Genomic DNA, 24,496 nt, shown 5'->3' with positions numbered 1-24,496 from the left:
TGCAGCGGTTTAAGATCCAGAATTGACCACAATAACTCACTTATTTGGAATGCAAGAGATTTTTCAGTTTCCCAACCACTAAAGCTGCACAAAGCACCTGAAAATGGCACCGTCGTCTTTTCTTGGTCACTCGCTGACTTGATCCAATAACGGACAGTACAAAGTTCAAGTACTGATAACAGAATTAATAGGGCTTGCTAAGAAGACATCAAGATGCAGTTCCATGGACCATCCCAACACGCGTGCGTGCAGAGCTAATTGTCTCTCCCCTATATAAATAACCAGCTCAGCCCACACGCGTGTTACGATGGTCCATAGTGCTGCATCTTGATGTCTTCTTAACAAACCCTATTAATTCTGTCGTGAATGCAGAACTTCGTATTGGGTTTGTACAATGACATGAGGTGTAAACTGATAAGAAGCTCTCACGCATATCGGCATACAAAAAGTGAATAAATAAATAAATACTCTGTGCCCTCCGAGGTGAGAGTCCACGCTGTTGGGTTTGGTGATTTCCAATATTTGGTCAAGCGGCGCCCCCTTGTGGCTATGCTTAATCACACACATCAGCTCTGCTCCAGGGATACTCGCAACAGTGGGAGTCTGCACTCCATTTAATGAGCCGAGGAAGGCGCCAACTCAGAATGTTCATTACCATAACTCGCTTAGACATTTCAGTGGGCAGAGAACGGACTCCATCTCTAACGCTTGCTGCACTGGAAACATTCTTATCGGAGCAGTTTCCTATCAATGGACTACAACATGGGACAAAAGTGACTGCCAGAGGTGTGAGCAAGGGAGGGCTCAGTCCTGGTACAGGAGAGATGGCCGCATAGGATTGAAGATCTGCTGGGTTCTCATGACCTGAACTGGGCATTGTCCAAGACAGGATGGTGCCTCCATGGAGCACGGCATTTCTTATGTTCTTAATTGCGCTAGTAAATCCGTGGACCTGCAGGGCAGTATACAAAGTTCTCCTTAAAGATAGCAGGGCTCCACCTAACCAAGGCCGTGGGCTGGATGTTAACCTCTTTTAAAGTGGAAGCAGCTGCAGCGTTCATCCTTCCAGATTAATTACCTAATGCTATTTAGAAGGCAAACAGGCTGCCAGGAAGGGTCAGGATTGACGAGGAGTTGCTGCAGCTGGATTTTCAAACGCTATAGGAGACAGATACCTACTGCGGGGATCTCCAGGCCTCATTTGCAACATCGCAGGCACCTGAGGATGATACTTTGCACATGACAATGCTTGTGACATCTCTTAGGAGATTATCAGTGAGCCAGACAGGGAGTAAGGAGACTCCTAAGAGTAAGACAACAACATATTTTATTAGGAAACAGAAAGATGTGTCAGTAGCGATCAGTGAACGTATATGACATTAGCTCCAACAAATGGACAGTGGTGGCAGTTCCAAAGACTCACACAAAGTCTGACAGTTTCCATCTTGATGTCCAACTTCCCATCTCAGAAGTGATAGAACTGGAAACAGACTAGAAAGAAGAAATAGAAACCACATGGGTGTCAAATCTGCCAGGATCTCAGACTTTATACTATCGGCACAGCTCCTGGCTTCCAGCAAAAGCTTGAGGGTAGAATGGATGACACAATGGCATACGTTCACACATCTGGATTAAATAATGTGCACTGTGCTTTATATAAAAATTGTTGTCTAACTTTCTGTGTCTGGGTAACTTTTTTGGTGAGGGGGGTTGGGTAGAGAAAGACACCTTAATGACAGGTGAAGCAAAAGGAGGAAGGAATCTCAGAGCCAGGGGAAGGAAGAAAAGTGATGTAAGAAAGACCAAACAGAGAAAGGGAGGAGGATGCGCAGGACCAAATTGGAGATGGAGGTTGAGAGAGAGAAATGCTTGGAGAAAGGGTGAAGGAGACAGCAGGATCTGAGACTGGGAGTAGATATGGCAGCAGTGAAGAAAGGGAGGGGAATCCCTGTCACTCCCCCTCCCCATCCGGTGCAGATCCTTTCACAGACACAGACCCGGACACCAATTCCCTCTCCAACGAAACATCCAGCGCAGAGACAGCTGTTCCCACAGGATGCTGGACAGAGAGATTAGGCTGCTAACTGATATGGATGTGTTCACCATTTAGGTAACACCAATCCTTCGGCCCCATGTCTGTCCTAGCCACTGTACTTAAAGATGTATTTTACCCACAGATACCTTTGAAAACTACCCTCTAAAGTCAAGAAGCCCAGGCTAATCTCAAATCTCTTTATTCACTAGAAACTGAAAGTGTGCGCTTTTGGTTCAGCTCATTGAGCTTCCATCCAGATATAATTATCTTGATTGCTGTCAGTTCAGTTTCCAAACAGGACAGAGCAAGGAAAGCACAGTAATAACCTTAGTGGGTGACGAGGCTGAGTGTGGATAAGGGAAAGCTGTCTTCATGCTCCTGGAGCTGATGGATGCCTTCCACCACTAATGCGTTCAGCTTGCAAACAGCTGTGAAGGAGTGCAGTGGTTTTGATCTTTTTAAGGGAACAGGGGAAGGAAAGGGGGAAATCATCTACACCCATCCCAGGCTATTTAACATACACTTACACCCCTCCTTGCGTACAGACAGGTTGTTTGGCTTTGATTTTCAAAGCTATGTCCACAACATGCACTGCAACTCTACCGCTCCTCAGGTGGTAACATTAGGGATTTGGTTAAGAAGATTGTCCCTTTAACGCATCGCTACTGCCAATTCTCACCTTCTTCACTCCCAGCCCAGGTTGATTCTCACCCACCATCCTCCTCCTCTCCATGCATCCCCCCCCCCCCCCCATCTCAAACTTGTCTATCCTGCTTGACTTGCAGGAGTTTGAGGAGAGCAACAAAGTCTTAAGCTGCATCTTCCTCCGCTCTCCTTCCAGGAACCAACTCAGGACGTCACCCTCATGAGCCATCCTAGCATCATTCAGCATTAACCTGGGTCACATCTCGAGTGGAGGAGGAAGATGTGGTCCAAGGTACCACTGTCCTCCTATTGAGGAATCAGCAAGGGGAGTGGGTATATTTTTATGCACATTTGGCTGGGCTACCTGACATCCCTTGCACTCTGACCTCCCATGGAGGACCCCCACCATTTCACAAACAGGGCCAAAGCAGTTGCACGAGAGAGCGGGGCCTCGATTATAGGTCAAGGTACCAGGTTTCATAAAAAATAATTATGAGCGTGTCAGGCTTGCATAGAAATTATGTAGCTAGGTGCTTCCTTTAAAAAAAGGTAAAGTAATTCTGAGCAGTGGCTTTGAGTAGCCCCCAGTCACCAAGCTCTCAGGGAGAATACCTCCAGCATCATCGAATGGATGAAATTTGATTTTCAGCAGTATGTTGAGGGGGGTGAGGCCTGGCCATTTCCTCCTGCTCCACTGTGCTTCCAGGATCATGAGCCTCCCCCCTTGCAGCTATCCTGGGATATTCTCCCCATTTTAGGGAACTTTGGGTTCATTCATTTTATTTTACCAGTGTTTATCACAACGAACAAAAAAAATAGAAAAATCAGTGGAAAAAGAAAGGTCGGCATTTTCCTTAATTTCCTCCTGTTTCTTTTGTTATGAAAAACACCAGGCGGAAAATACAAAACAATGAAAACAAAAGGTCCCTACCCATTTTATATCCCATCCCTGTTCTCTTATCCTACTCATTGCAATGGCAGTCCTTGGCCAGGGGACATGTACCAAGGCCCCTCCCTGGAAATTGGTCATGATGGAACCTAAGCCTGAACACAGTCCTCACTGTGAGACACCTGGTGCTCCCTCCCACTCAGGGGCTGTGAATTGCCTCCATAGAACCCGATCCTGCATTATATTTTCAAAGCTACAGCAGTAAGATATCTAACACAGAAACAAAAATGCAGAGATGCATTAGATATCAGATATTTCCCATAAGTCACCCAAACATGATTAGGTGCCTAAATCTCCCACATCCACAGGGATCACCTTCCAGGTCTGCTTTTGGAAGCAAAGGAGAACTCTCCAATGAGGATTCATGATATGAAACTGGAAAGGAATGGATTAATGGGTAACCTAAAGAAATAGTTTTTCACGGAAATGGAACGTGCCTCTGAGCAGAAGTGTTAGGTGAGGGTTCAAAAACAACTTAACAATTAATAAAAGAAGAGCCACAACAACAGAAAAGCAAGGGGAGACAGTTGATGTCACTAAGGCTCTGATGCATTACACAGTCATGAAGCAAAACCAGCAGAGAGCAGGCAGACCTGGAGGTCTTTACCTGATCTCACATTCTGCATTTCTATGTACAGCCTGTAAAAATCATTTCCTCCCTTATGCTGTGCCCACCCTCTCATCTTCCCATGTCCCCCTACCTCGCTTGTGTTGCTTCTCGTTGCTTTCTCTTCTCTCTGGAGCTCAACCAACGAAGTTGACGACAACGAGATGGAGGATGATGCTGGCAAAAAGGAAGTCAGCAAAGGCCCGCTCGGGCGAGATGCCCTGGAAATCACTTTTGTTTTGGGGGTTGATCTGGATCCTCAGGCAGACTGTGCACAGGAAAGAGAAAGACAGCATTACATAACCCCTTCAGTGTACATAGTGTCATAATTTCATATAGCAACAGGCAATATTCACACTAACTGGGATTGAACCCACACAGGAGATTAATTCAGAAATAAAAGACTACAATAACCTTACTGTGATGTATGCTGAGGGAAGAATATGTACGAGTGTAAAGGGGACATACTTTCAATGGTGAAGCTGGTATAATCGAGATAAGCAGTAGGAAAGGTAGGGGGGGGGGGGGGGGGGAATGAGCAAGTTCCTGTAAAGTGAGCACTGAAACTCTCCAGCTAGAATGGAGGCACGGAGCTCAGTCACAAAAGGCACTGCCATCAAGGGACACAAGCAATCGCTCAGCATCAAATATTCACCAACCAGCATGAAAGAGCTCATGCAGGGGAGAAGGCTGCACTGGCATAGATCATATCGCGATATACAGAGGGAGGAGGTGGGGAACAGCCCTCGCGACACCTGGGGGCGTGCGGGCAGGGGGGACTCACCGGCCAGGACGAAGGAGCCCACGCAGGAGGTGAAGCCGGACAGGAAGGAGTTGAAGGGGAAGGTGCCCACCAGCAGGCAGTACACGAACTGCATGAGGCCCGTCAGCAGGATGTAGAGCAGGTAGGCGTCCAGCACCTTCAGCCGCTGCGGCGTGGAGCTCAGGTACTCGTCCAGGAAGCGCGACACCACGGACACCACCGACGTGGACATGGCGCAAGCGGGCCCAGGCCAGCCCCGACAGCTCAGCTCGGCTCGGGAAGCGGCGCTCCGAGCGGAAGTGACGCAGTCACGGCGCAGGCGCCCCAGCACCACAAGGCGGGTACAAATAGAGCGCAGACGTGGCTTACTGGAGAAGGGGGGAAACGGAAATGACGTAAAAACGCAGGCGCCGGAAGAAGTGTGGCGGAGACAAGCCGGCTGAGAGGGCGGAAGTGGAAGGAAATGCCCCGGCGAATAGGGATAAAGCAATTCTAAGACCTAAATGACGTCATGGTTGCTATGCAGTTTTAAACAAAAAAAAAACCCTTCAATCGCTTAGCTCGTTGCTTCGCTTTCTTATGTTGCAATAAAGGTTTTTGTTCTCCAGGACACGTTTTGGATGCGGTGTTCGGGTTATTTAAACAACGTAAGCGAGTTAGAACGTTTCGGCCATTCAGGGAAAGGAAACTACTACTCCCCTAAAGCTTTGCGGTGGGAACAGAGGCGGGGGGTAGATTTAAAAAAAAAAAAAAAAAAAAAAGAAGCAGCACCGATGTCACGTGATTTCTTTTCTTTTATGGGTCACATGGGAAAGGAAGTTTCTGTAGGGCATGAATGCTGGGGGTCAGGTGTCACCTATCTCCATGGCAACGGTGGGACTACCCAGCCTATTTATAAGGTGTCACGCAAGGACAGGGAGAAAATAAGTAAATGCAAGAAATGTATGCACGAATGGAGGCAAAGTCTTGTGCATCTGTTGCAAAACGGCAGAAGGCATCTTTACTGCTGAAAAGTTAATAAGACACAGGGGCGCAAGCAAGAGGAACGTCGAGCAGAGCCGTCAACGTTTCTGTCCCAAGTGCCATGTGCTGAATCGGTGCCGAGGACGGTGCTTAACGCTTCGGAGCGAGAGGCAGAAACGGGGCCAATGACGTCACCGCCAGAGGTCCCGCGTTTCATAACCAAGCCCGCCCCGCCTATTTGCTAGGCCACGCCTCTCCCGAGAGGGAACCGTTCTGAGCCCGCCCCCCGCCATTGTAGTCGGGGCTCTGAGCCCGCCCCCCCCGCGGCGGCCTGGTCAGCAGGTGCCGGGGCGCGCCAGTGTAATGCCCGGGATCAGCGGGGCCGGAGCCGGAGGGACAGCGCCTGCCATGGCCGAGGAGCTGCTGGAGCAGTAAGTCCGCGCCTCCTGCGGACGCCCGGGTCGGCGGGGTCTGCTCGTCTCCTGCTCCTTTCCGCTTTGCCTGGGCTAGGCTCTCCCCCCCCCCCCCCCCGGGATTTGCACGGTTCTACCTCTCACCCCTCGGAATTCTTCAGTTTGCCCCCCCCCCCCCGTACCGGGAGTCAGGAGAGGGCGCTGATCGAGGCTTGGGATTCTTGCTTGTTTCTTGTCGTTGTGTTTCGTTTCGTTTCGTAGAAGTGGGGGGGGGGGGGGGTGATGGTGTTGGGACTTTTGTACTTTCCTGCTCCGGGTCTCCTCTTCTGCCGGATCTCCCTGCTCCGATCCAGCAGGGCGAGTGGGCACGATCTGCGATTTTACTGTGATTAATGTAAATATTTTCTGTCGCTGAAGAGCCTCCCTTCGTGCTTGGGCGACGTTTGACAGCTCCCGGGGGGGGGGACTGTCGGTGATTCATGAGCCTCGGTTGCCCTTCAGGGCACTTCAGTGTCTGAATGACATTCCTCGCCTCTCTGCTTGTAACGATGACTTTGCATTTTCTTATTTTATCCACAAGGGAGTGACCTGACCTGCACCTAATCTGTTTATTATAATTATTAGTGCTGGGTGGAAGGTGGAGGTAGACCTGGAGCATAGGGGGATCAAGTGACTCCTCCAGGGTTTGCTGGTATTACAAAGTCCCTAAACACAGCTGCTGCCCAGCGGTGATGAACTATGAAGCTGTGAATGCATTTTCCCCCCTAATACTCAGGGCCAGGATAAGGACTTTCAGTAACCAATATCGGGGAGGTTACCAGATCCAGGGGCGCTAGGAGATGTGCATACAACTATCGCACCTATGAAGATTTGTCTTGCCCTGATAGTACTGACCTTGCGCTTGTAAGCCCTTCTTATTTCGATAAGAGATCCTCATATATAAATTACCATTGCTGCCCAAGGGCCTTGTGGATGAGAGCTGGCAGCTTTTATCTCGATCCATAAGGCTGTTCGCCATCCCTCGGCCCCTAATACCAGTGATCTGGTAATCCTGCACCGAGAGACTCTTATTGCTGTAAGAGGGGCCTCGGTGCTCCCACTCTTATCTCATCTTCAGTACCTTCTTGAACAGTTCCATGGCTGAGGGGTGTGGGTCTGGACTTCTCGGCCCCATTTAATTCATTGGATTTTCCTTTCTTTTTTTTTTTTTGCTTGTTCAGACCGCAGAACTGGTTGACCGGCTGGCTCCCCTCGTGGTGTCCCACCTCCATGTCTCAGCTCAAAGCTGTGGAATCCAGAATCCTTCAGTGTGAGTGTCCTGCAGCAAGGGGAGGTGGGGGAGTGTGGCGGGGCAGGAGGGTGTCTGGGGGGGGGGGGGGGGAGGGGGGGTCTCGGACGCTGCAGGCTAGGACTGAGGTGCGACAGCAGAGCCAGTAAAAAACGACTGCCTCCTTCTCTCTTCAGGCATTAAGAACAAGTTTTCCACCCGCTACGTGTCCCTCCCGAACCACAACAAGATCTGGACGCTGACGGTGAGTCCCGAGTGCAGGGACCGCACCCCGCTGGTGATGCTGCACGGTTTTGGCGGGGGACTGGGCCTCTGGATCCAGAACATCGACCACCTGAGCTCGTGGCGCACCCTGTACGCGTTGGACCTCCTGGGCTTCGGCCGCAGCTCCCGGCCGACCTTCCCCCGGGAACCAGACGGAGCCGAGGAGGAGTTTGTGAGCTCCATCGAGAGCTGGAGGGAAGAGATGGGGATTCAGAATATGATCCTCCTCGGGCACAGCATGGGCGGCTTCCTGGCCACTTCCTATTGCATTAAACACCCCGAGAGGTAAGAGAGCAGCCAGGAGAGGCGGGTTTACTGTACAGATAAAATGAATGCGCTGCACAGACAGATGTGCCTTGGGACAGAGGGCAGGAGGGACATGTGGGCTAGTGCAGTCTTTTTTTTTTTTTTTGTCCGGCAGGATTCGGTGGAAGACAGTTTCCCACCACCACCTCCTTCCCAGTACCTGTTGCTAATTCCTACCCTCCCTTCACCAGCTCCTGTAACTCTCGCTCTTCATCTCTGCCTGCTCACGGCTCACCGCTGGCGATCTTCATGGGAGCAGTGCGTTGAGTGTGGCTGTCGCCCAGCTCCGTCTCCCAGGGACCTGGGCAGAGGTGGAACGAGTGCAGGGAGGGGAACGGAGCCATGCACCAGAACTGGGTTGGGATCCCATGCAGATCTAGTGGTCAAAGCGGTGACGTTCGAGTCAAGGAGAGCTCACGAGTTGAAATCTCATCCCGCACATGAGCTCTGAACCTGGTTCTGCCAGTGACTGTTTGATTTTCGGTTGAACTGAAGAAGGGAAAGATGATGGGGAGATGAGCAGATGATGGTTGAGGGACAGGTGATGGATGGATGGTGTGCAGGAGGGAGGGGGTAGACAGGTGGTGGTGGTGGACAGATGGATACATGATGATGGAGGAGGAGCTGGATAGATGGTAGATGATGGAGAGGTGGTGGTAGATGCATGATGGTGATGGATGGATGTGTCATAATGGAGGTAGAGATGAACAGGTTGTAGTCAGAAGAATGACGTGCGGGGCTGGAGCATTGGTGGCCGATGGACAGATGGAGGGATACGTCATGGTGGAGGAGCTGGACAGATGGTGCTTAGATGATGGAGAGGTGGTGGAAGATGCATGATGGTGATGGATGGATGTGTCATAATGGAGGTAGAGATGAACAGGTTGTAGTCAGAAGAATGACGTGCGGGGCTGGAGCATTGGTGGCCGATGGACAGATGGAGGGATACGTCATGGTGGAGGAGCTGGACAGATGGTGCTTAGATGATAGAGAGGTGGTGGTAGATGCATGATGGTGATGGATGGATGTGTCAGGATGGAGGTAGAGATGAACAGGTTGTAGTCAGAAGAATGACGTGCGGGGCTGGAGCATTGGTGGCTGATGGACAGATGGAGGGATACGTCATGGTGGAGGAGCTGGACAGATGGTGCTTAGATGATGGAGAGGTGGTGGAAGATGCATGATGGTGATGGATGTGTCATAATGGAGGTAGAGATGAACAGGTTGTAGTCAGAAGAATGACGTGCGGGGCTGGAGCATTGGTGGCCGATGGACAGATGGAGGGATACGTCACGGTGGAGGAGCTGGACAGATGGTGCTTAGATGATGGAGAGGTGGTGGAAGATGCATGATGGTGATGGATGGATGTGTCATAATGGAGGTAGAGATGAACAGGTTGTAGTCAGAAGAATGACGTGCGGGGCTGGAGCATTGGTGGCCGATGGACAGATGGAGGGATACGTCATGGTGGAGGAGCTGGACAGATGGTGCTTAGATGATAGAGAGGTGGTGGTAGATGCATGATGGTGATGGATGGATGTGTCAGGATGGAGGTAGAGATGAACAGGTTGTAGTCAGAAGAATGACGTGCGGGGCTGGAGCATTGGTGGCTGATGGACAGATGGAGGGATACGTCATGGTGGAGGAGCTGGACAGATGGTGCTTAGATGATGGAGAGGTGGTGGAAGATGCATGATGGTGATGGATGTGTCATAATGGAGGTAGAGATGAACAGGTTGTAGTCAGAAGAATGACGTGCGGGGCTGGAGCATTGGTGGTCGATGGACAGATGGAGGGATACGTCATGGTGGAGGAGCTGGACAGATGGTGCTTAGATGATGGAGAGGTAGTGGAAGATGCATGATGGTGATGGATGGATGTGTCAGGATGGAGGTAGAGATGAACAAGTTGTAGTCAGAAGAATGACGTGCGGGGCTGGAGCATTGGTGGCTGATGGACAGATGGAGGGATATGTCATGGTGGAGGAGCTGGATAGATGGTGCTTAGATGATGGAGAGGTGGAAGGTCAGATGAGCGGTGTGCGGGGATGGAGAGGTGGTAACAGATGGATGATGGTGTTTGATGGACAGACGGATGGATACGTCATGGGGGGTGGGGGTAGAGATGGACAGCTCATGATAATGTGGATGGAGGCACGGTAGATTTTCGGAAGGATGGGTGGGCTCTGTCCAGAGACGACCGTGCGCACAACCCTGCTGCATTGGATGAATGGATAGGAGAATAAAGAGATCAAAATGAAGGCGTGAGTGGCCTTTCTCTTCCACGTGATAGAAACTGAATATCAGGCCAGATCTCATCTTCTCAATTTTCTTTTTTCTTATTGAAAGTTTATTGTGGCAAACCCACGAGACAAAACCAGCTGAAGGTTTCAGAAACCAGCGTGGCACTGAACTTTCCCCCTAAAATTCTTGTCCCCGTTTACAAATCCCCCACAGCTTCTCTAAATAAAGCATCCGGCACCCCTCATTGCTCACGATAGGCAAAGGGTATGACAGTAGGTGACGCAAAGCAGAATAAGGTCATGACCCATACCCACCCCGCTACCCTCCCCCGAAGACCCCAGCTCGCCTCCCACTTTCTCCCCCTGCACCCCAGCAGCTTCACAGTTTATAAAGCTGCCACCATTTTTCAAATCCACCCAGGTATCTCCACTTAACCGCGGTCCAACCTAGTCAGCTCGTGAACCTCAGCCAACCTTTCGGTCGCTCTTTGTGAGGGCGGTGTGGGGGCCTTCCCCCCCCTGCCCCGGGGCTTAATATTATTTCTTGGGATGAAAATCCAGCGGCATTGACAGGAAAAAACCAAGGGATCCTTGGGTATCCGTTCTCCCCACAATATGAGGACACAGCTGGAGCGCAGAATCCCCAAACTAGAACCATCTTAGGGCAGTCCCAGCGCCTACGGACGCCCCCGCCAGCAGGAATCTCCCCCGCCGGGACAAAGCTAGCGGGAGGAAGTGTGCTTAGGCCATCTTAAATGCCACCTCTTCTGCCCCCAGTGCACTGCAGATCCTTCTCCCAGCCCCACAGTCTGCACCGGGGGCAGTTTTAAGATCCCCCTTTTAACATACTACACTGCGCCTGATCACAAAACCCCTAAAAAAGGGATTTCCCCCCCGACGAAGGGCCTGCCTTGCTTCCCTGTGGGCACCTGAAGGTGAAAGGGAACCGGGGTAAACTCCTGCATCGCCTCCTCCGCTCGCCTGCCGTTCCAGCTCCCTTCCCCTTCCCGCCGTTCGCCTAACGCTAGGGGAGCAGCCTGGAACGAGCTCCTTCTTCAGAAAGACAGGAGATCTGTGAAAGGACATTTCCCATCTCTTCCACCTGCCCCAAACCCTTATTGTGGGAGGGAACCCGGCAGCGAACGTGCCGGGGCCGCTGAGCCACGAGGATATTTCCAGGGCTGCCCGCTCTTGGGCCGGTCGAGCACTGCTCTGACCTGCGAAGCCCCCTAATACCGTGACCTTTACCCTCCGCCCCGAGCGTGGCCTCTCTCTGTGCCTTCCAGGATCCTCCCCCTGCTGCGAGCAGCAGCCGAGCAGTCAATCGCCTCCCCTCCTCTCAGCTCTCCCGCTGCCCAGTGCCCTCACTCTTCCCCCCTCCTTCTCTCTCCCCCCCCTCCACAGGGTGAAGCACCTCATTCTGGTGGATCCGTGGGGCTTTCCCCAGATGCCTGCGGACCCCAGCGAGATCCGGAGGCCTCCCACCTGGGTGAAGGCTGCGGTGGCCGTCTTCGGAAACTCCAACCCGCTGGCGGTGCTGAGAGCGGCGGGGCCATGGGGTAAGCGGGGGTGCAGGGGGTCCTCGGGGGCTGCATTTCCTTAATTGGTCCTTTCTGGGTTGTGTTTTTTTGGTTTTTGAACTGCAATCCCCGCCGCCCCCGTCTCGTGAGTCGCCTGACGCACCCTTTCTCCTGTCCCCCCCCCCCACAGGTCCCGGCCTTGTGCAGCGGTTCCGACCCGACTTTAAGAGGAAGTTCGCCGACTACTTTGAGGACGACACGATCTCCGAGTACATTTACCACTGCAACGCGCAGACCCCCAGGTAAGAGCCCAGGGCGGCGAGTTTACGTTTTAATAGGCAACGGCATTCGGCGCCGGGAGCGGACCGGGAGCTTGCACGGAGGTCTTCGGGCATCTGAGAGGGCCCAGAGCTTCAAGTTTGAGGGTAGGGGGAGGATAAGCGAACCTCCTGCGGGGGAACTGGCGCGTGCAGGGCCGCAGCTCTGCACCTCCTCCGCCCTGACCTCTCCTCCTCCTCTCGTTTCCAGCGGGGAGAGCGCGTTTAAGACCATGATGGAGCGCTTTGGTTGGGCCAGGAGACCCATGATGTCCCGGATCCACCTGATCCCCAAAGGTCTGCCCATCACCTTTGTGTACGGAGCGGAGAGCTGGATCGACCCCAGCACGGGGGAGAAGACGAAGAGGGAGCGGCCGGGATCCTACGTCAAAACTGTGGTGAGGCTTCCAGGCAGGAGGGAGGGAGGGAGGGAGGCAGAGCAGCTGCGACGGAGAGGGGGGGGGTGAACGGGAGACGAGTCAGGCTCCCAGTGCACGGAGCCCAGCTTCCTGCCTCCGGCGCTGGCCAGTCCGGGTCACCTGCGAGAAGCCGCCCGGAAGTCCTACCAGGAAGGGCCGTTCCCTGAGGCTTGAAGCACGGGACGCCCAAGCCTTCCTGCCTGATGATTGTGGATCTGTCCTCCGGGGAGGGGGGGGCAGCAGTGGGCAGGGCTGGGGCATTTCACAGAGCCATGGGCAGCTGGGGCCAGATTCTGGGGGGGGGGGGATGTGACTTTTTTTCCTCTCCTGACCCGTCCTGTCGTTCCCGCAGGCCATCACGGGAGCCTCCCACCACGTCTACGCCGATCAGCCGCACTCCTTCAACGCCGTCGTGAGGGACGTCTGCGACGCCGTGGACTAGAGCGGAGAGAACCGAAACGCGCCGTGGCAGGAAGGCGAGCGTAAAAGGGAGGGCGGGGGAGGGGGAGTGGAGGAGAGGACTGCTCGTGCCTTAAGGCTGCTTTGGAGTTAACAGCGGGGACGCGCCCGCCACCCGGCTCAAAACGCCCCGCAGCCATCCCGCGATCACCTTCCCCTCTCCCTCCAGGGAAACGGCGGCAGCAACCCAGCGGCCGGATTTAACCTGCAGGGTGAGCGCCGGCTCTCGCAGCCTGGGGTCTTGTAGCCCTCCGGGGCGGGGGAAGTGCCGGCTGCCGCCCGCCTTCGCCACTGGGGTTTGCGGGCCACAGGCGAGCCTCCGCCTCTCCCTAATGGGACGGGAGCTTGCTTATCTGCCCCCGCTGCCTGATTTTGATCACCAAAGCCTCTCCCCTCCCCCACTGCACATCCAGCTATCCTGAAGGCGCTCGGCGGTGGACCTGAGCTGGTTTTGAGCCATCAGAAAGAGCACAGGGCAAAAGGAATGGAGGTCGTCCCCGACCCTAGGGGCAATCTTGTATTGCTGTTGCGCTTCTGCCCCCTCTATTGGTCCCCGTCCCCGGCCCATTTGCTGCGGTGCATCAGATCGTGTGCTGCATCATCCCTAGGCTCACCGAAGAGGGGAGGAAGTGCCTTAAATGACAAATGCAGTTGCCACCCTCTCCTCCCTTAAGCCTCAACAGAGCCGCCACTGCCCCGGCTATGGTTATTCTCAGATACTAATTAATACAGGAGCAGAATACTTTCCCCGTGTATAATTATATCTTAATTCTCCAGGCTCGATTAGTTGTACACTGGTGCCACCCTGTGGCGATGTCAGTGAATTGCACCTGTTTCTGTCTGGCCGGTGGAGGACTTCGATTTAATCGGGGAGGGGCCAGTGCAGAGTTTCTTTTATTTTCTCTCTAAGTATTCTTATGAAAATGAGCTGTCTCTTTGGTTTTTTGGTTTTTTTTTTCTTCAAGGAAAAGGCCAGGCCCAATAACCTTCCCACCACGATGTCTGGTAGCTTTTTTTCCTCTATCATTCCACCAATGAGAGATTTCATTAAAAAAAACAAATAAATAAAACTCACTCAGCGTAACCACTAATGCCAAACAAGAACTGCTCCCCTGCAGGCGAAACCTCTGCCCCAGTTTTGCTGGCTAGGTACAGAGTCAGCATTGTCCTGTTAAAATGTGCTTTGCCCCTCTGCTCCTGCCTCTCTCCCTCTCTTAAGTGCCTGCGTTGTCTCCCGAACAGCGCCACTAACTCGCCAAGCTCCTGGGAGAGGGGCCAGCTGCTTTCAGCCTTCCAGCGGAGCCCCCCACACCAGGACCCCCCAAGTCCAGTTACTGAAATGTTACAAGCCACTGAGTGCCATGAAGATTGGGCCTGGAAAGATTAGCACAGTAGAGGGGTTGTCTCACAAGCGCAGTGTGCCACGTCCACTCTGTCAGCACGTGCGGGAGAGTGTGGGACTGCCACGGGGCCTGCGAGCCTTCCTGCTCAGCTCAGTCCTTGCAGGGGACAAGGTGACGTTTCTTCCGGAAGGATTGTGGATTAGCCCAGAGCAGGAGACCAATGTCTCTCTCTCTCGCAGTATGGCTATGATCCTCTCCTGGGTGCTAGCCACTGGTGAAAGAGCCATGGGCTGACAGGTTAAAGTGACCCATTGCTTCCTCCATTTCTAACAGTAGTACTGCCAAGAGCGTCGGGGGTCACCAGGGACGTCCAGCCCCCACGGACAGTGGAGGATTCTGCCAGTGCCTCTCCCTTCCCACTTCTCGGCCTGAAAGCCACTTTCATTCTTTGTAATTAAAATTGCAGTTCGTACTGTGCTTTTTTTATTTTTTGTTGCTTAAATAATTGTAAAATACTTGCTGCTGTTAACTTACTTTAGGAAATTATTCGGTGCATGCTTTTGGGGTTACTCCAGTGTGGCTAAGGCTCCATAAAGTTAAAACAAAAACCCAAAAAGAGGGCCCCCTTTCAAAGCTGTGGCTCTCTGACCAGTTCCTTCCTTCAGTTTCTGAAACAGGCCCTGGCCGCAGGATTTCCAACGGCAAAGCAGCCGCCTGTTTTACAGAAACCACCTGTAAAGATTGCCCCCCACCTTGACAAAATAAAAAGTAACTAAATACAAATATTTCATCTGCTAACCCAAGAGAAAGCCCTCGTCCCTGAAGGCTTTGGCAAGTCCCGGATTTTCCTCAGTTCGCCATTAATCCTTCCCTTCCTGGGGGGCCAGAAAGCGCCACGTCGCCCCCAGATGCTTCTTTGAACGCTGGAAGGGGTCCTCTCCCGGGTTGAGCCACGTTTTTCTTTCTGGACAGTTTCGCTGATCTTCTCTGGTCGGGGGTTGGGCGAGGCTCCCAGCGCCGCCCTTTCCAGAAGCTCTGGCTGCAGCCTACATGGGCCACCTCCTGGCACCTCCTGGCCCTGCTGGCTTCAGCCCCAAGGTATTAGCGGTGAGGGAGATGCAGGAACAGCAACAGTTTAGAAACCTTTTCATCAGGGCCCTTTCTTGCCATCTCTGAGCTTTGCCGGTGATAATGTAATCAGTGATGCAGTATTTCATTGCCCAGACTAGAAGGTATTTTTCTGATAACTGTAACCTAGTTGTGCTACTAAACAGCAGGGATGTGCACGCCAAAGATCTTCACTTCCGTGGGGAGGTTTTTTTTCCCATTTTCTTCTGTGGCCGGAAGTTCATGCTCACGGTTGCGTGCACAAAAAGCACTTTGTTTCCCCACGGAAGGTGGGCGCACAAACTGCCAGTTTGAAAATGAATGCAGGCAAAAAAAAAAAAAAGTCATTCTTTCTGGGGGCCCAGCTGATTTGGTTCGTTCCGAAAAAAAAAAAAAAGCATTCGTTTCAAATGAGTGCACATCCCTGCTGAAGAGTCTGACCAGGTAAAACTCTGACCAGGCTTTCTTCTAACGAATACACTGCTAAGGGTTTCCTCTCTCTCTTTATTTTTACAGACATAACTTTTACGTTACTGGTCAGTCTTGGTGCTTTTGTATATTTTGAATGCACTCTTTGTACACGTTTTTTTTTTCTAATTTTAATAAAGGACAAAAGAAAATGTGTGTATTTTGAAGTAAAACAGCAGCACTCCCTTGTCAGAAGGGGTCACGTTGTGTTCTGGGAGCCGTCTGGTGCCTGAAGGCAACTGAGTTCAGTGCAAACGGGGGGGAGGGGGGGTGCGTTTTATTGGACCAAGCTACGCCTTAGGCAGAGACCATAATATAGGCGGGCCCTGATAGCTGGAGAGCTGAATTGGGGGGGGGGGGGGGGGGGGTTGGGGGTTGGTGCGCTGAAAGCTTTGTCATAGCTCGTGAAAGCCTCCCTCCCCCGCTGAAGCCACCTCACTGTTCCTTCCTCCCTGACCCGCAAGCCCACTGTGAGGAAACGGCTGGAACCAGAGTCACTCCTGCTTGGCCATTGCTTCTCGCCATGGGAACAGAATCCTGGAGCCTCTCCGGGTTCCGCTGCAGGTTCCTGGCGTGAGAGCCACCGCACACCTGCCCTTGCTCGCCCGCCTTCCAGGGTGGAGACTCAGCCAGCAGATTTCGGGAGTCCTGTGAGAGGAGGGGCGATCCAGGAGGAGGTGCAGAACCACACGAACAGGTATAGGAAACGGGGCGAGACCTGGCGCCGACCTGGCTCTGGGGGTCAGTGCTGCAGCTACTTCCGATCCACTGGAACCAAATGGGGAAAGAGCAAATCTCTCCTTAAATCCTATGAAGCTTCAGCTGGTTCTGTTTCCCAGAACAAAATCTTTCCTGAACCCTTCCCGAGGAGTTGGCTCTGGTTATTCCCAGTAAGGTGATCAAAGTGAACCTGACTGACACCAATAACTGCTAGATATGCGCTTCCGCGAGAGCCCATAAGTGGGGCTGTACTGTTTTGTCCTCGGGATTTGCCCATGGTCAGGAAAGAAAGGGCTGCAGTCTAACATTTGGCCACATGAGGGCTCCATTCCTCTATTTATACTCAATTTTGTTTCTTTTTTACTGAAGGTGGATCAGAAACTCAAATGGTTCTTGGACAATTCTATCCAGATCCAAGACTTCATCCCAAATATGAAAATTGTCTGTAGCACCTTTTACACCTTCTTTTCTTCTCAGTAGGGTTTTTTCCCCCCTTCGCCAACTCTGGCCAGGCTTGGCAGGGCAGTCAGCCTGTGTCCTAGAGGAGTCGTCCTGTGTATCTCTGCCTCCTCTTAATGTGTCTTGGTGCCATCTGTGTTTGCCCTTCCAGATTTTCTCCCAAAGTGCTTATGATGGGATGAAAGTTAATTTTGAGCCTTAGGGAATACCCCCTGCTGTGAACTTTTCAATTTGGACAAAATCCACCACAGGTCAAGCTATCAAAGCAAGAAAGCATGTGCAGGAGCTGAAAACCTCTGAGGGGCTTGAGGGTAATGACAGGAGGGAACCTCATTTTCAATTTTTATTTTATTTTTCCCAGAAAATTTTCACTGTTTATTAGAAGAGGAAAAAAAATCTGTGGAAAGCATAACTCATCTTTTTTCCAGGTAAATATCATTTTTGTTAATGTAATAAACACAGATAAATTCATGGGAAAAATAAAAAAGCTGGAAAGGAAGGTCTCTAAAGACAGGCAAAGGTAATTAGGCATTGCCCATTTCTTTAAAAACCAAATCCAAAAACCACTCATAAGCACGAGCAAAGGACTGCAATCTGAGATCTGACCACCAGATGGCAACCTTACTCTATCCACAAAGGCTGGTGGATACTGCTTCATAGTTTTACTGTCACCTAAGCCCACAGGGAAGAGGGAATCCTCTTACCTGTTAGCAAGGTTGTTCTTTCATTATTTTTTTTTTTCCCAGGGGATGAATGGGGTGACTGCCCTGGCCCCACACTACCATGGGAACCCTAACCCCAACACTAGAATTCTAGGACCGCACTGTGATTGATTCGCCTTCGGCTCCGCGCCCTCTCATGGTCAGTCTTGCGTGCTAGGGCCAGCCCAGATGATTCTAGGTCGCAGGTGGCAGGCTGAGCTCGTGCTGCCTTCACCCACTCTGCACAGGAAGTTGCAGCTGAGTGTCCTTGTCCTGGAATCATCTGGGTGGAAGCCTTAAACCTCAGCTCCTGTTTGTGGTATCCCAGTCTGCCCTTGTACAATGCCAACTAACCTAAAGTATTTTTACCTCCTGGCAGAGTCTGGAGTCCACAGTCTTCACTCGGCAGAAAGAAAGAGGAGGAGATGTCGCACAAGAAGTGGGACAGAATGGGGCAGTCTACCGTTGTCATCGACAACGGAAGCGGCTTCTGCCGCTCTGGCTTTGCCACGGGTGACAAGCCTCAGTCGGTCATCAAAAGCGTGGCGATCTTCCCCGAGACGGCAGGGGAAAAGCCCTGCGAGATGAGGGCCAGCCGCCCGCCGGAAGCCCTGGCAGCCAAGAGGTCCCCCGTGAAGCGCGGCATCGTGGTGGACTGGGAGGCCATGGAAGTCCTGTGGAACCACGTCTTCCTGTGCGAGCTGAGGGCCTTCCCGGAAGATCACGCGGTGCTGGTGACCGACTCCCCCACGTCCCCGACCACCAACCGAGAGATGATGGCCGAGGTGTTCTTCGAGGCCTTCGACGTCCCTGCCCTGCGGGTGGCCCACACCGCCCTTCTCTCCCTGTTCTCCTACGGGCTTGTCAGCGGGCCTGGTGGTCGAGGCTGGCGCTGGGGTCTGCCACACGGCGCCCATTTACGAGGGAGAGGTCAAGAAGGAGGCCACCTTTCGCCTGGACATTGCCGGGAAGATTCTCACCAAGTACTTGAAGCAGCTGCTGGTGGAGCGCCCCAACCCACTGCCCAACCTGAAGAGGAAAACGGTGGCGAAAATGAAGGAGGAGCTGTGTTACATCTCCCTGGACTTCAACAAAGAGCTGCAGGGGAAAGATCAGCTGCAGACGAGGGACTTCCAGCTGCCCGACGGGAAGCTAATCACCCTGGAGAAGGAGAGGTTCCTCTGCCCGGAGCCCATGTTTGAGCCCAAGATGCTTCTGGTTGAGTCTCCTGGCCTGCACTGCTTTGCCCTCAGCAGCATCCTGAAAGCTCCCGAGGCCTTCAGGTGCAAAACCCTGTACCGGGTGGCCCTCTCGGGGGGCTCCACCATGTTCCCCTGCTTCCCGGAGCGAGTCCGCAACGAACTGGTGAGCCTGGGCCCCGAGGACTACCGCTTCCAGGTCATGGCGAGTCCCATGAGGAGCCACAGCACGTGGCTGGGAGGCTCCATCCTGGCCTCGCTCAGCAGCCTGCAGGGGGCCATGATGACCCAGGAGGATTACAATGAACATGGAGCCACCTTTGTGCACGAGAAATTCAATTAAGCAGAAAATAAAGACTAAGGTTAAAGTCATGCAAGGCCCACGCCACCTTTTATTTTTCTTGGGCGGGGGTGGGGCGGCAGCAAAAGACTTTAAGCCTAGATTCGCTTTCCATGTAGGGTTCCAGATTATTGAGCTCTTACAATACCCCGGGGGGCTTCGCATTGTTTCCACTGTTGCTTGGTTAAACAAAGAGGGGAGAGGGAGTATAAATCAGGCATAGGCAGGAATTTTCAGTCTGACCCCTATCACCAATGACCCCCGCTTGCTCTGACCCCCTACGGCAGTTCTTACGTTTTCCTTAAGTACGAGGCAGTCCTGCAGGCTGTGACCTTCTGTTAATTCTCTCTCTCCAGGGGAAGGAGAAACCGCCTGCTGTTCATCTGCAGCCAGTGCTGGTGATGCAGCTTTCACCTGCTCGGCATGGGGAGGAGACAGCTTGCACCCCCACTGGTTCCTTACATTACAGAGGACGCAGGTTATGTGGCCCACGCATCATGACGGCTCCTGCCCCGGACAGAGAGGCTGTTTTTGCAAACAATGCTCTCTCTCAATCTCTGGTTTGAATGAAAAGTGACATTGGAAGGAAGGGTCGGGCAGTGTTCACTGCAGAGTGGAATTCCAGGAACTATCTGTAGGGCGTCCCAGTCCCACTAATCCCACCTCCTGTGCTTTTATTAAAGCTACGCTACGATCTCCTGTGGGATATGGGCTAGAATTTTGATCATCTCAATACAGAAATGATTAGGATGGGACCCTAGAAATTTAGGAGCTGAAAGGGACATCAAGAGCAGGCCCGTCGTGACCGCCTGTGCATACTGTGCATTTGTGTTTGATGTGTCTGCTGTTCTGAAATATTTTATTGGTGTTTTGGACATTTTGGATATTCTATTTGTTGACAGGTTTGAAATATTTATTCTTTTAATGAGTTTGGTTTTACTGTTATGATATTAATTTTTCTTGACTTTATTATTTAATGTTTTAGGAAGAATGGTAATGTTTCTGTTTTTTGTTGTTGCTTTGCTTGTTGTGGGTTCCAGTTCAGTTCTTCTCGGCACATTGCTATTTATACTTTCTGGTCTCTCTATTCTGTATTTGCTCAGGGTGTATCTGTGTTCTGCATGTGTGACTGGGTTAGGTATTTTTTGCTAGTATGTAGTTTCTGTATAAGAATCTATAGCAGTCTGATTTGTTCTGTTTTCCTAATAGGAGGTGTATTGGTGTTCTAGGTCTTGGTGTAATTATGTGCAGTGTTGCCTTTTCATAAATAACATTGTTACTGTTTGAGCGCTGGCAGTTAGGGTTGTTTTGGTATGGGAGGTTCATTGTATTGTAATGGTAATTCCATTTATTCATGGCTCTCTGAGGGCCAAGCTCACCCCCAACACACATTACAAAATATCTAATTCCATAAGAGTTCCAAGGGTCTTTTTTGCAGAGTTTTCTGGATGGCACCACAGCAGTGCATGTAAATATAATATACAGGTTGTAAGTGAGATTTTTGCCTGAGAAGACTCTACCTTTGAATGTTCTTTCTCATGTAAAATCTGTTATTATAATTGCATAATTAAATGTTGTATGGCTGTAGAGGCTGTGGGAGTGGGGATGCCTGTGGGCAAGGTTTGCCTAGGATACCTAATACCCTTCCCTTGACCATGGGTCCTGTGGATGGGGGAGGCGGGTGTCGGTTTGGTAAAAATATAGGTTGCAGGAGGGAGCTGCCCTCTATTTGATGGCCTGGGAGAGGGAAAGAGTCTGAATGAATGGGGGGGGGAGGAGGAGGAAGCAGCAAAAAAGCCAGCACCGACCCTGATCAAAAAGTAATCTAAACAAATCAGAGAAAGATAGGAGGTCACCCAGTCCATCCCTCTGCCCCTGCATGGGAGAAAAGGAGTTCAGAGCAGGTCCCTCAATCTCCTCTTCTGCACCCAAGGAGGCTTTAAAAACTCGTAGGCCGCTGCATTAAACAGGAGCTCACGACTGAGCGCCCGCTTCCTTAACAGGCACCGATCCACCTCGCCCAGCCTAGGAAACATTGCGCACCCCTAATGCCTCCGCGGCAGCAGGCGCCCGGGAGAGGGGGCTGTCAGCCGGTGCGGAAAATGGGCGCTCGGTTTTAGAGACACATCTGAGGGTTCGGGGAGGAGGGGAGCGGGGTGTGTGTGTGTGAGTGAAAGAGAGACTACGCCAACCAACTATCAAGGTGTGGCTACAGTGGGTGCTTGGAGCAAGCCCTCTCCCTCCTCACTATTCAGCAAACTCTTTACTGTGTCCAGGCAGTGGTGATTTGGGGTTGAGTGAAAGTTGCCCTGGTTGAGTCCACTCCAGCCCACCCAGAGAAACTCATGCAAAGCTCCTGCTACCGCTTCCTTTCTCAACCCTCTGCGGTCCGCACCCAACCGGGAAAGCCTTAGTTTGTCCTCTGTTTGCCCGGAATCGCAGCACCTCTGGCCGCTTCCAGGATGATCCTTGGATTCCTCCTCACTTCCATCTCCTGTAAGTCTCATCTACCTTTCTCCCCCCCTTGTGCTAAGGATGGGTGGGCCGGTGCTGCCTGCATACAATCCCACACTGTCATTTGATTTTAGGGTTGTGCAGGCTGCCCTGGTGCTGACCCAGTCTGGCTCGGAAAGGAAGCTCACGGGCCAGGCTCCGCAGATCTCTTGCAAAGCCTCTGGCCTTGATCTCAACCACTAGGGGATGGCCTGGTTCCGGCAGCCTCTCCGGGAGGGTGGGGCTGGATGGGCTGGCAAACGTGGGGGCCGAGACTAGCGGCCGCTGGCCCTCCACCGAGCTGGCAGGGCAGGTGGAGGCACGGAAGGCCCACGACGCCCAGGTGAACTATCTGAGAACGACCCGCTTGCAGACGGCGGCTAGGACTGCCCCCGGGGAGCCAGCTCCGCGCCATGCACAGCGCCGCGCTCCTCTCCCCACGTAAACCCAAGCCACTGCCCCCGGGGAGCCAGCTCCGCGCTCCTCTCCCCGCGTAAACCCAAGCCACTGCCCCCGGGGAGCCAGCTCCGCGCCGTGCACAGCGCCGCGCTCCTCTCCCCGCGTAAACCCAAGCCACTGCCCCCGGGGAGCCAGCGCCGCGCTCCTCTCCCCGCGTAAACCCAAGCCAGGGGCTGCTGCAGCCCGGCTCCTGAGAGAGGCTGCGGTTTAATGCCTCCTCCACAGGGCTGAACCGCCCCAGCAAAAGTAACTCCCCACCTGCCCTGACTTGGCAAAAGATTTCATTGTGGAACTAAAAAATGCAGCCGGGTAAGGTGCAGTCCCACGTCTGATCCGGCGCTCCCGTTCAATGATTAAATCCCCCCCACCCTTAAATAAAAGAAAAGCAGCCACGTCCCAAACCCCGGGCTGCGGGGCGGGCGTGGCTGCTTTGCTGTCATTGAGCGCCTTTTCTGCAGGACGGAGCCGGCTTTCTTTGGCCTCCCCACCAGGGGGCGCTGCTGGGCGAGCTGCCAGGTGCAGGGCGTGACCTCGGAGACGCGTCGGCTGCGCCGCGTGCTGGACCGCTGACGTCACAGTGCGCGCCGACGGTGACGTCACAAGGCCGGGCCTCCCTCCCTCCAGGCCGCCGGCCCGGGAGGCGGCCAGCGGGAGGCGGGAGGCTTGACGCTCCGGGTCCCGGGGGAGGGAGGCCGCAGGATGGGCAACTGCGTCGGCAAGATGGCCACCAAGGAGAAGCCGGCCAAGCGGCTGCAGGCGCGCAAGAAGCCCTCCTTCCGGAAAAGAAGGGCCTCTTCGGTGGGTACCTGGCGGAAGCTAAGAGGAAGCCCCCGAGCCTCGCTTCCGGTCCCCGAGTTGCCATTTGCCTCTTCACACCTGTCTTAGAGGAGTCCTAAGCGAGAAATGCAGACACCAAACCCCTCCAACAAAGAACATGAACCTTGAAATTCCAATTGCAGCTTCACCCTAGTTCTAGGGTTGAAAGACATAAGAACATCAGAAATCGCCCTGCTGGGTCAGACCAAGGGTCCATCAAGCCCAGCATCCTGTTTCCAACAGTGGCCAATCCAGGCCATAAGGACCTGGCAAGTACCCAAAACTAAGAAGATCCCATGCTACTGATGCCAGTAATAGCAGAGGCTATTCCCTAAGTAAACTTGATTAATAGCCGTTAATGGACTTCTCCTCCAAGAACTTATCCAAACCTTTTTTGAACCCAGCTACACTAACTGCACTAACCACCTCCTCTGGCAACAAATTCCAGAGCTTTATTGTGCGTTGAGTGAAAAAGAACTTTCTCCGATTAGTCTTAAATGTGCCCCATGCTAACTTCATGGAGTGCCTCCTAGTCCTTCTATTATCCGAAAGAGTAAATAACCGAGTCACATCTACTTGTTCTAGACCTCTCATGATCTTAAAGACCTCTATCATATCCCCCCTCAGCCATCTCTTCTCCAAGCTGAACAGCCCTAACCTCTTCAGCCTTTCCTCTACAAGAGAAGGCTTGGTCTGTGTCCCTTGAGCGTTGTCTTTTAATACCAACGCCCCCCCCCCCCCCCCCCCCCCAAGGGGAAGTGGGATTAGAGGGCATCCCGATACCAACCCCTCAATAATACCAGGGAAGTCACTTTTAATTTCAAAGTTTCTTGTCTCCTGTTGAGGACCAGTCCTGATCTTCGGATTTTGGAATGGAGTTAAAATGCCTCTCAACCCTCGGTAAATCTAGGACAGAGTTGCCCATCTCTGAATGAATTCGGACCCGGTGAAAGGCAGCAACTAAACTAATAAGCAATGCTCTGATCCCCTCTCAGCCGCTAATGCCTCAGGTCTGGAGGAAGAAGGATCTGCCTTAGGCTGAAGAAACCCACATGGGGGACAATAACTGATCTTTTTTTTCATAGGGCTTATTGCTCATGATGATGGCTTCAGCCTTCGGACCACCATAAAACTACGGCACTTCCAGATGGATGAATGGCAAGTGCCTAACTTTCAAGCAAGCAGACTAATCAGCATCTGG

The 24,496-nt window shown here is 52.5% G+C and overlaps 2 protein-coding genes and 1 pseudogene across 2 annotated transcripts; 2 read left to right on the top strand and 1 right to left on the bottom strand.

Moving 5' to 3' along the window:
* Positions 1–1,304: 1,304 nt before the first annotated feature.
* On the bottom strand, positions 1,305–5,341 carry DAD1 (defender against cell death 1). The gene is made up of 3 exons (XM_029580332.1): positions 5,021–5,341; positions 4,331–4,504; positions 1,305–1,491 (listed from the first exon to the last, which is right to left on the bottom strand). Exons 1-2 carry the CDS (start codon positions 5,229–5,231, stop codon positions 4,374–4,376), a joined length of 342 nt encoding a protein of 113 aa, XP_029436192.1. The 5' UTR covers positions 5,232–5,341; the 3' UTR covers positions 1,305–1,491; positions 4,331–4,373.
* Positions 5,342–6,211: 870 nt separating this feature from the next.
* On the top strand, positions 6,212–16,051 carry ABHD4 (abhydrolase domain containing 4). Its single transcript, XM_029580330.1, has 7 exons — positions 6,212–6,393; positions 7,596–7,684; positions 7,840–8,212; positions 11,880–12,034; positions 12,186–12,297; positions 12,524–12,710; positions 13,084–16,051. Exons 1-7 carry the CDS (start codon positions 6,326–6,328, stop codon positions 13,171–13,173), a joined length of 1,074 nt encoding a protein of 357 aa, XP_029436190.1. The 5' UTR covers positions 6,212–6,325; the 3' UTR covers positions 13,174–16,051.
* A 519-nt stretch (positions 16,052–16,570) lies between these two features.
* Positions 16,571–19,559, top strand: LOC115078793 (annotated as a pseudogene).
* The last annotated feature ends 4,937 nt before the right edge of the window (positions 19,560–24,496 follow it).

This window comes from Rhinatrema bivittatum, chromosome 16 (genome assembly GCF_901001135.1).
Source record: "Rhinatrema bivittatum chromosome 16, aRhiBiv1.1, whole genome shotgun sequence".
Lineage (NCBI taxonomy): Eukaryota > Metazoa > Chordata > Amphibia > Gymnophiona > Rhinatrematidae > Rhinatrema > Rhinatrema bivittatum.
Note: the sequence above shows the minus strand (reverse complement) of the source record. Positions and strands in the feature narration are given on the sequence as shown.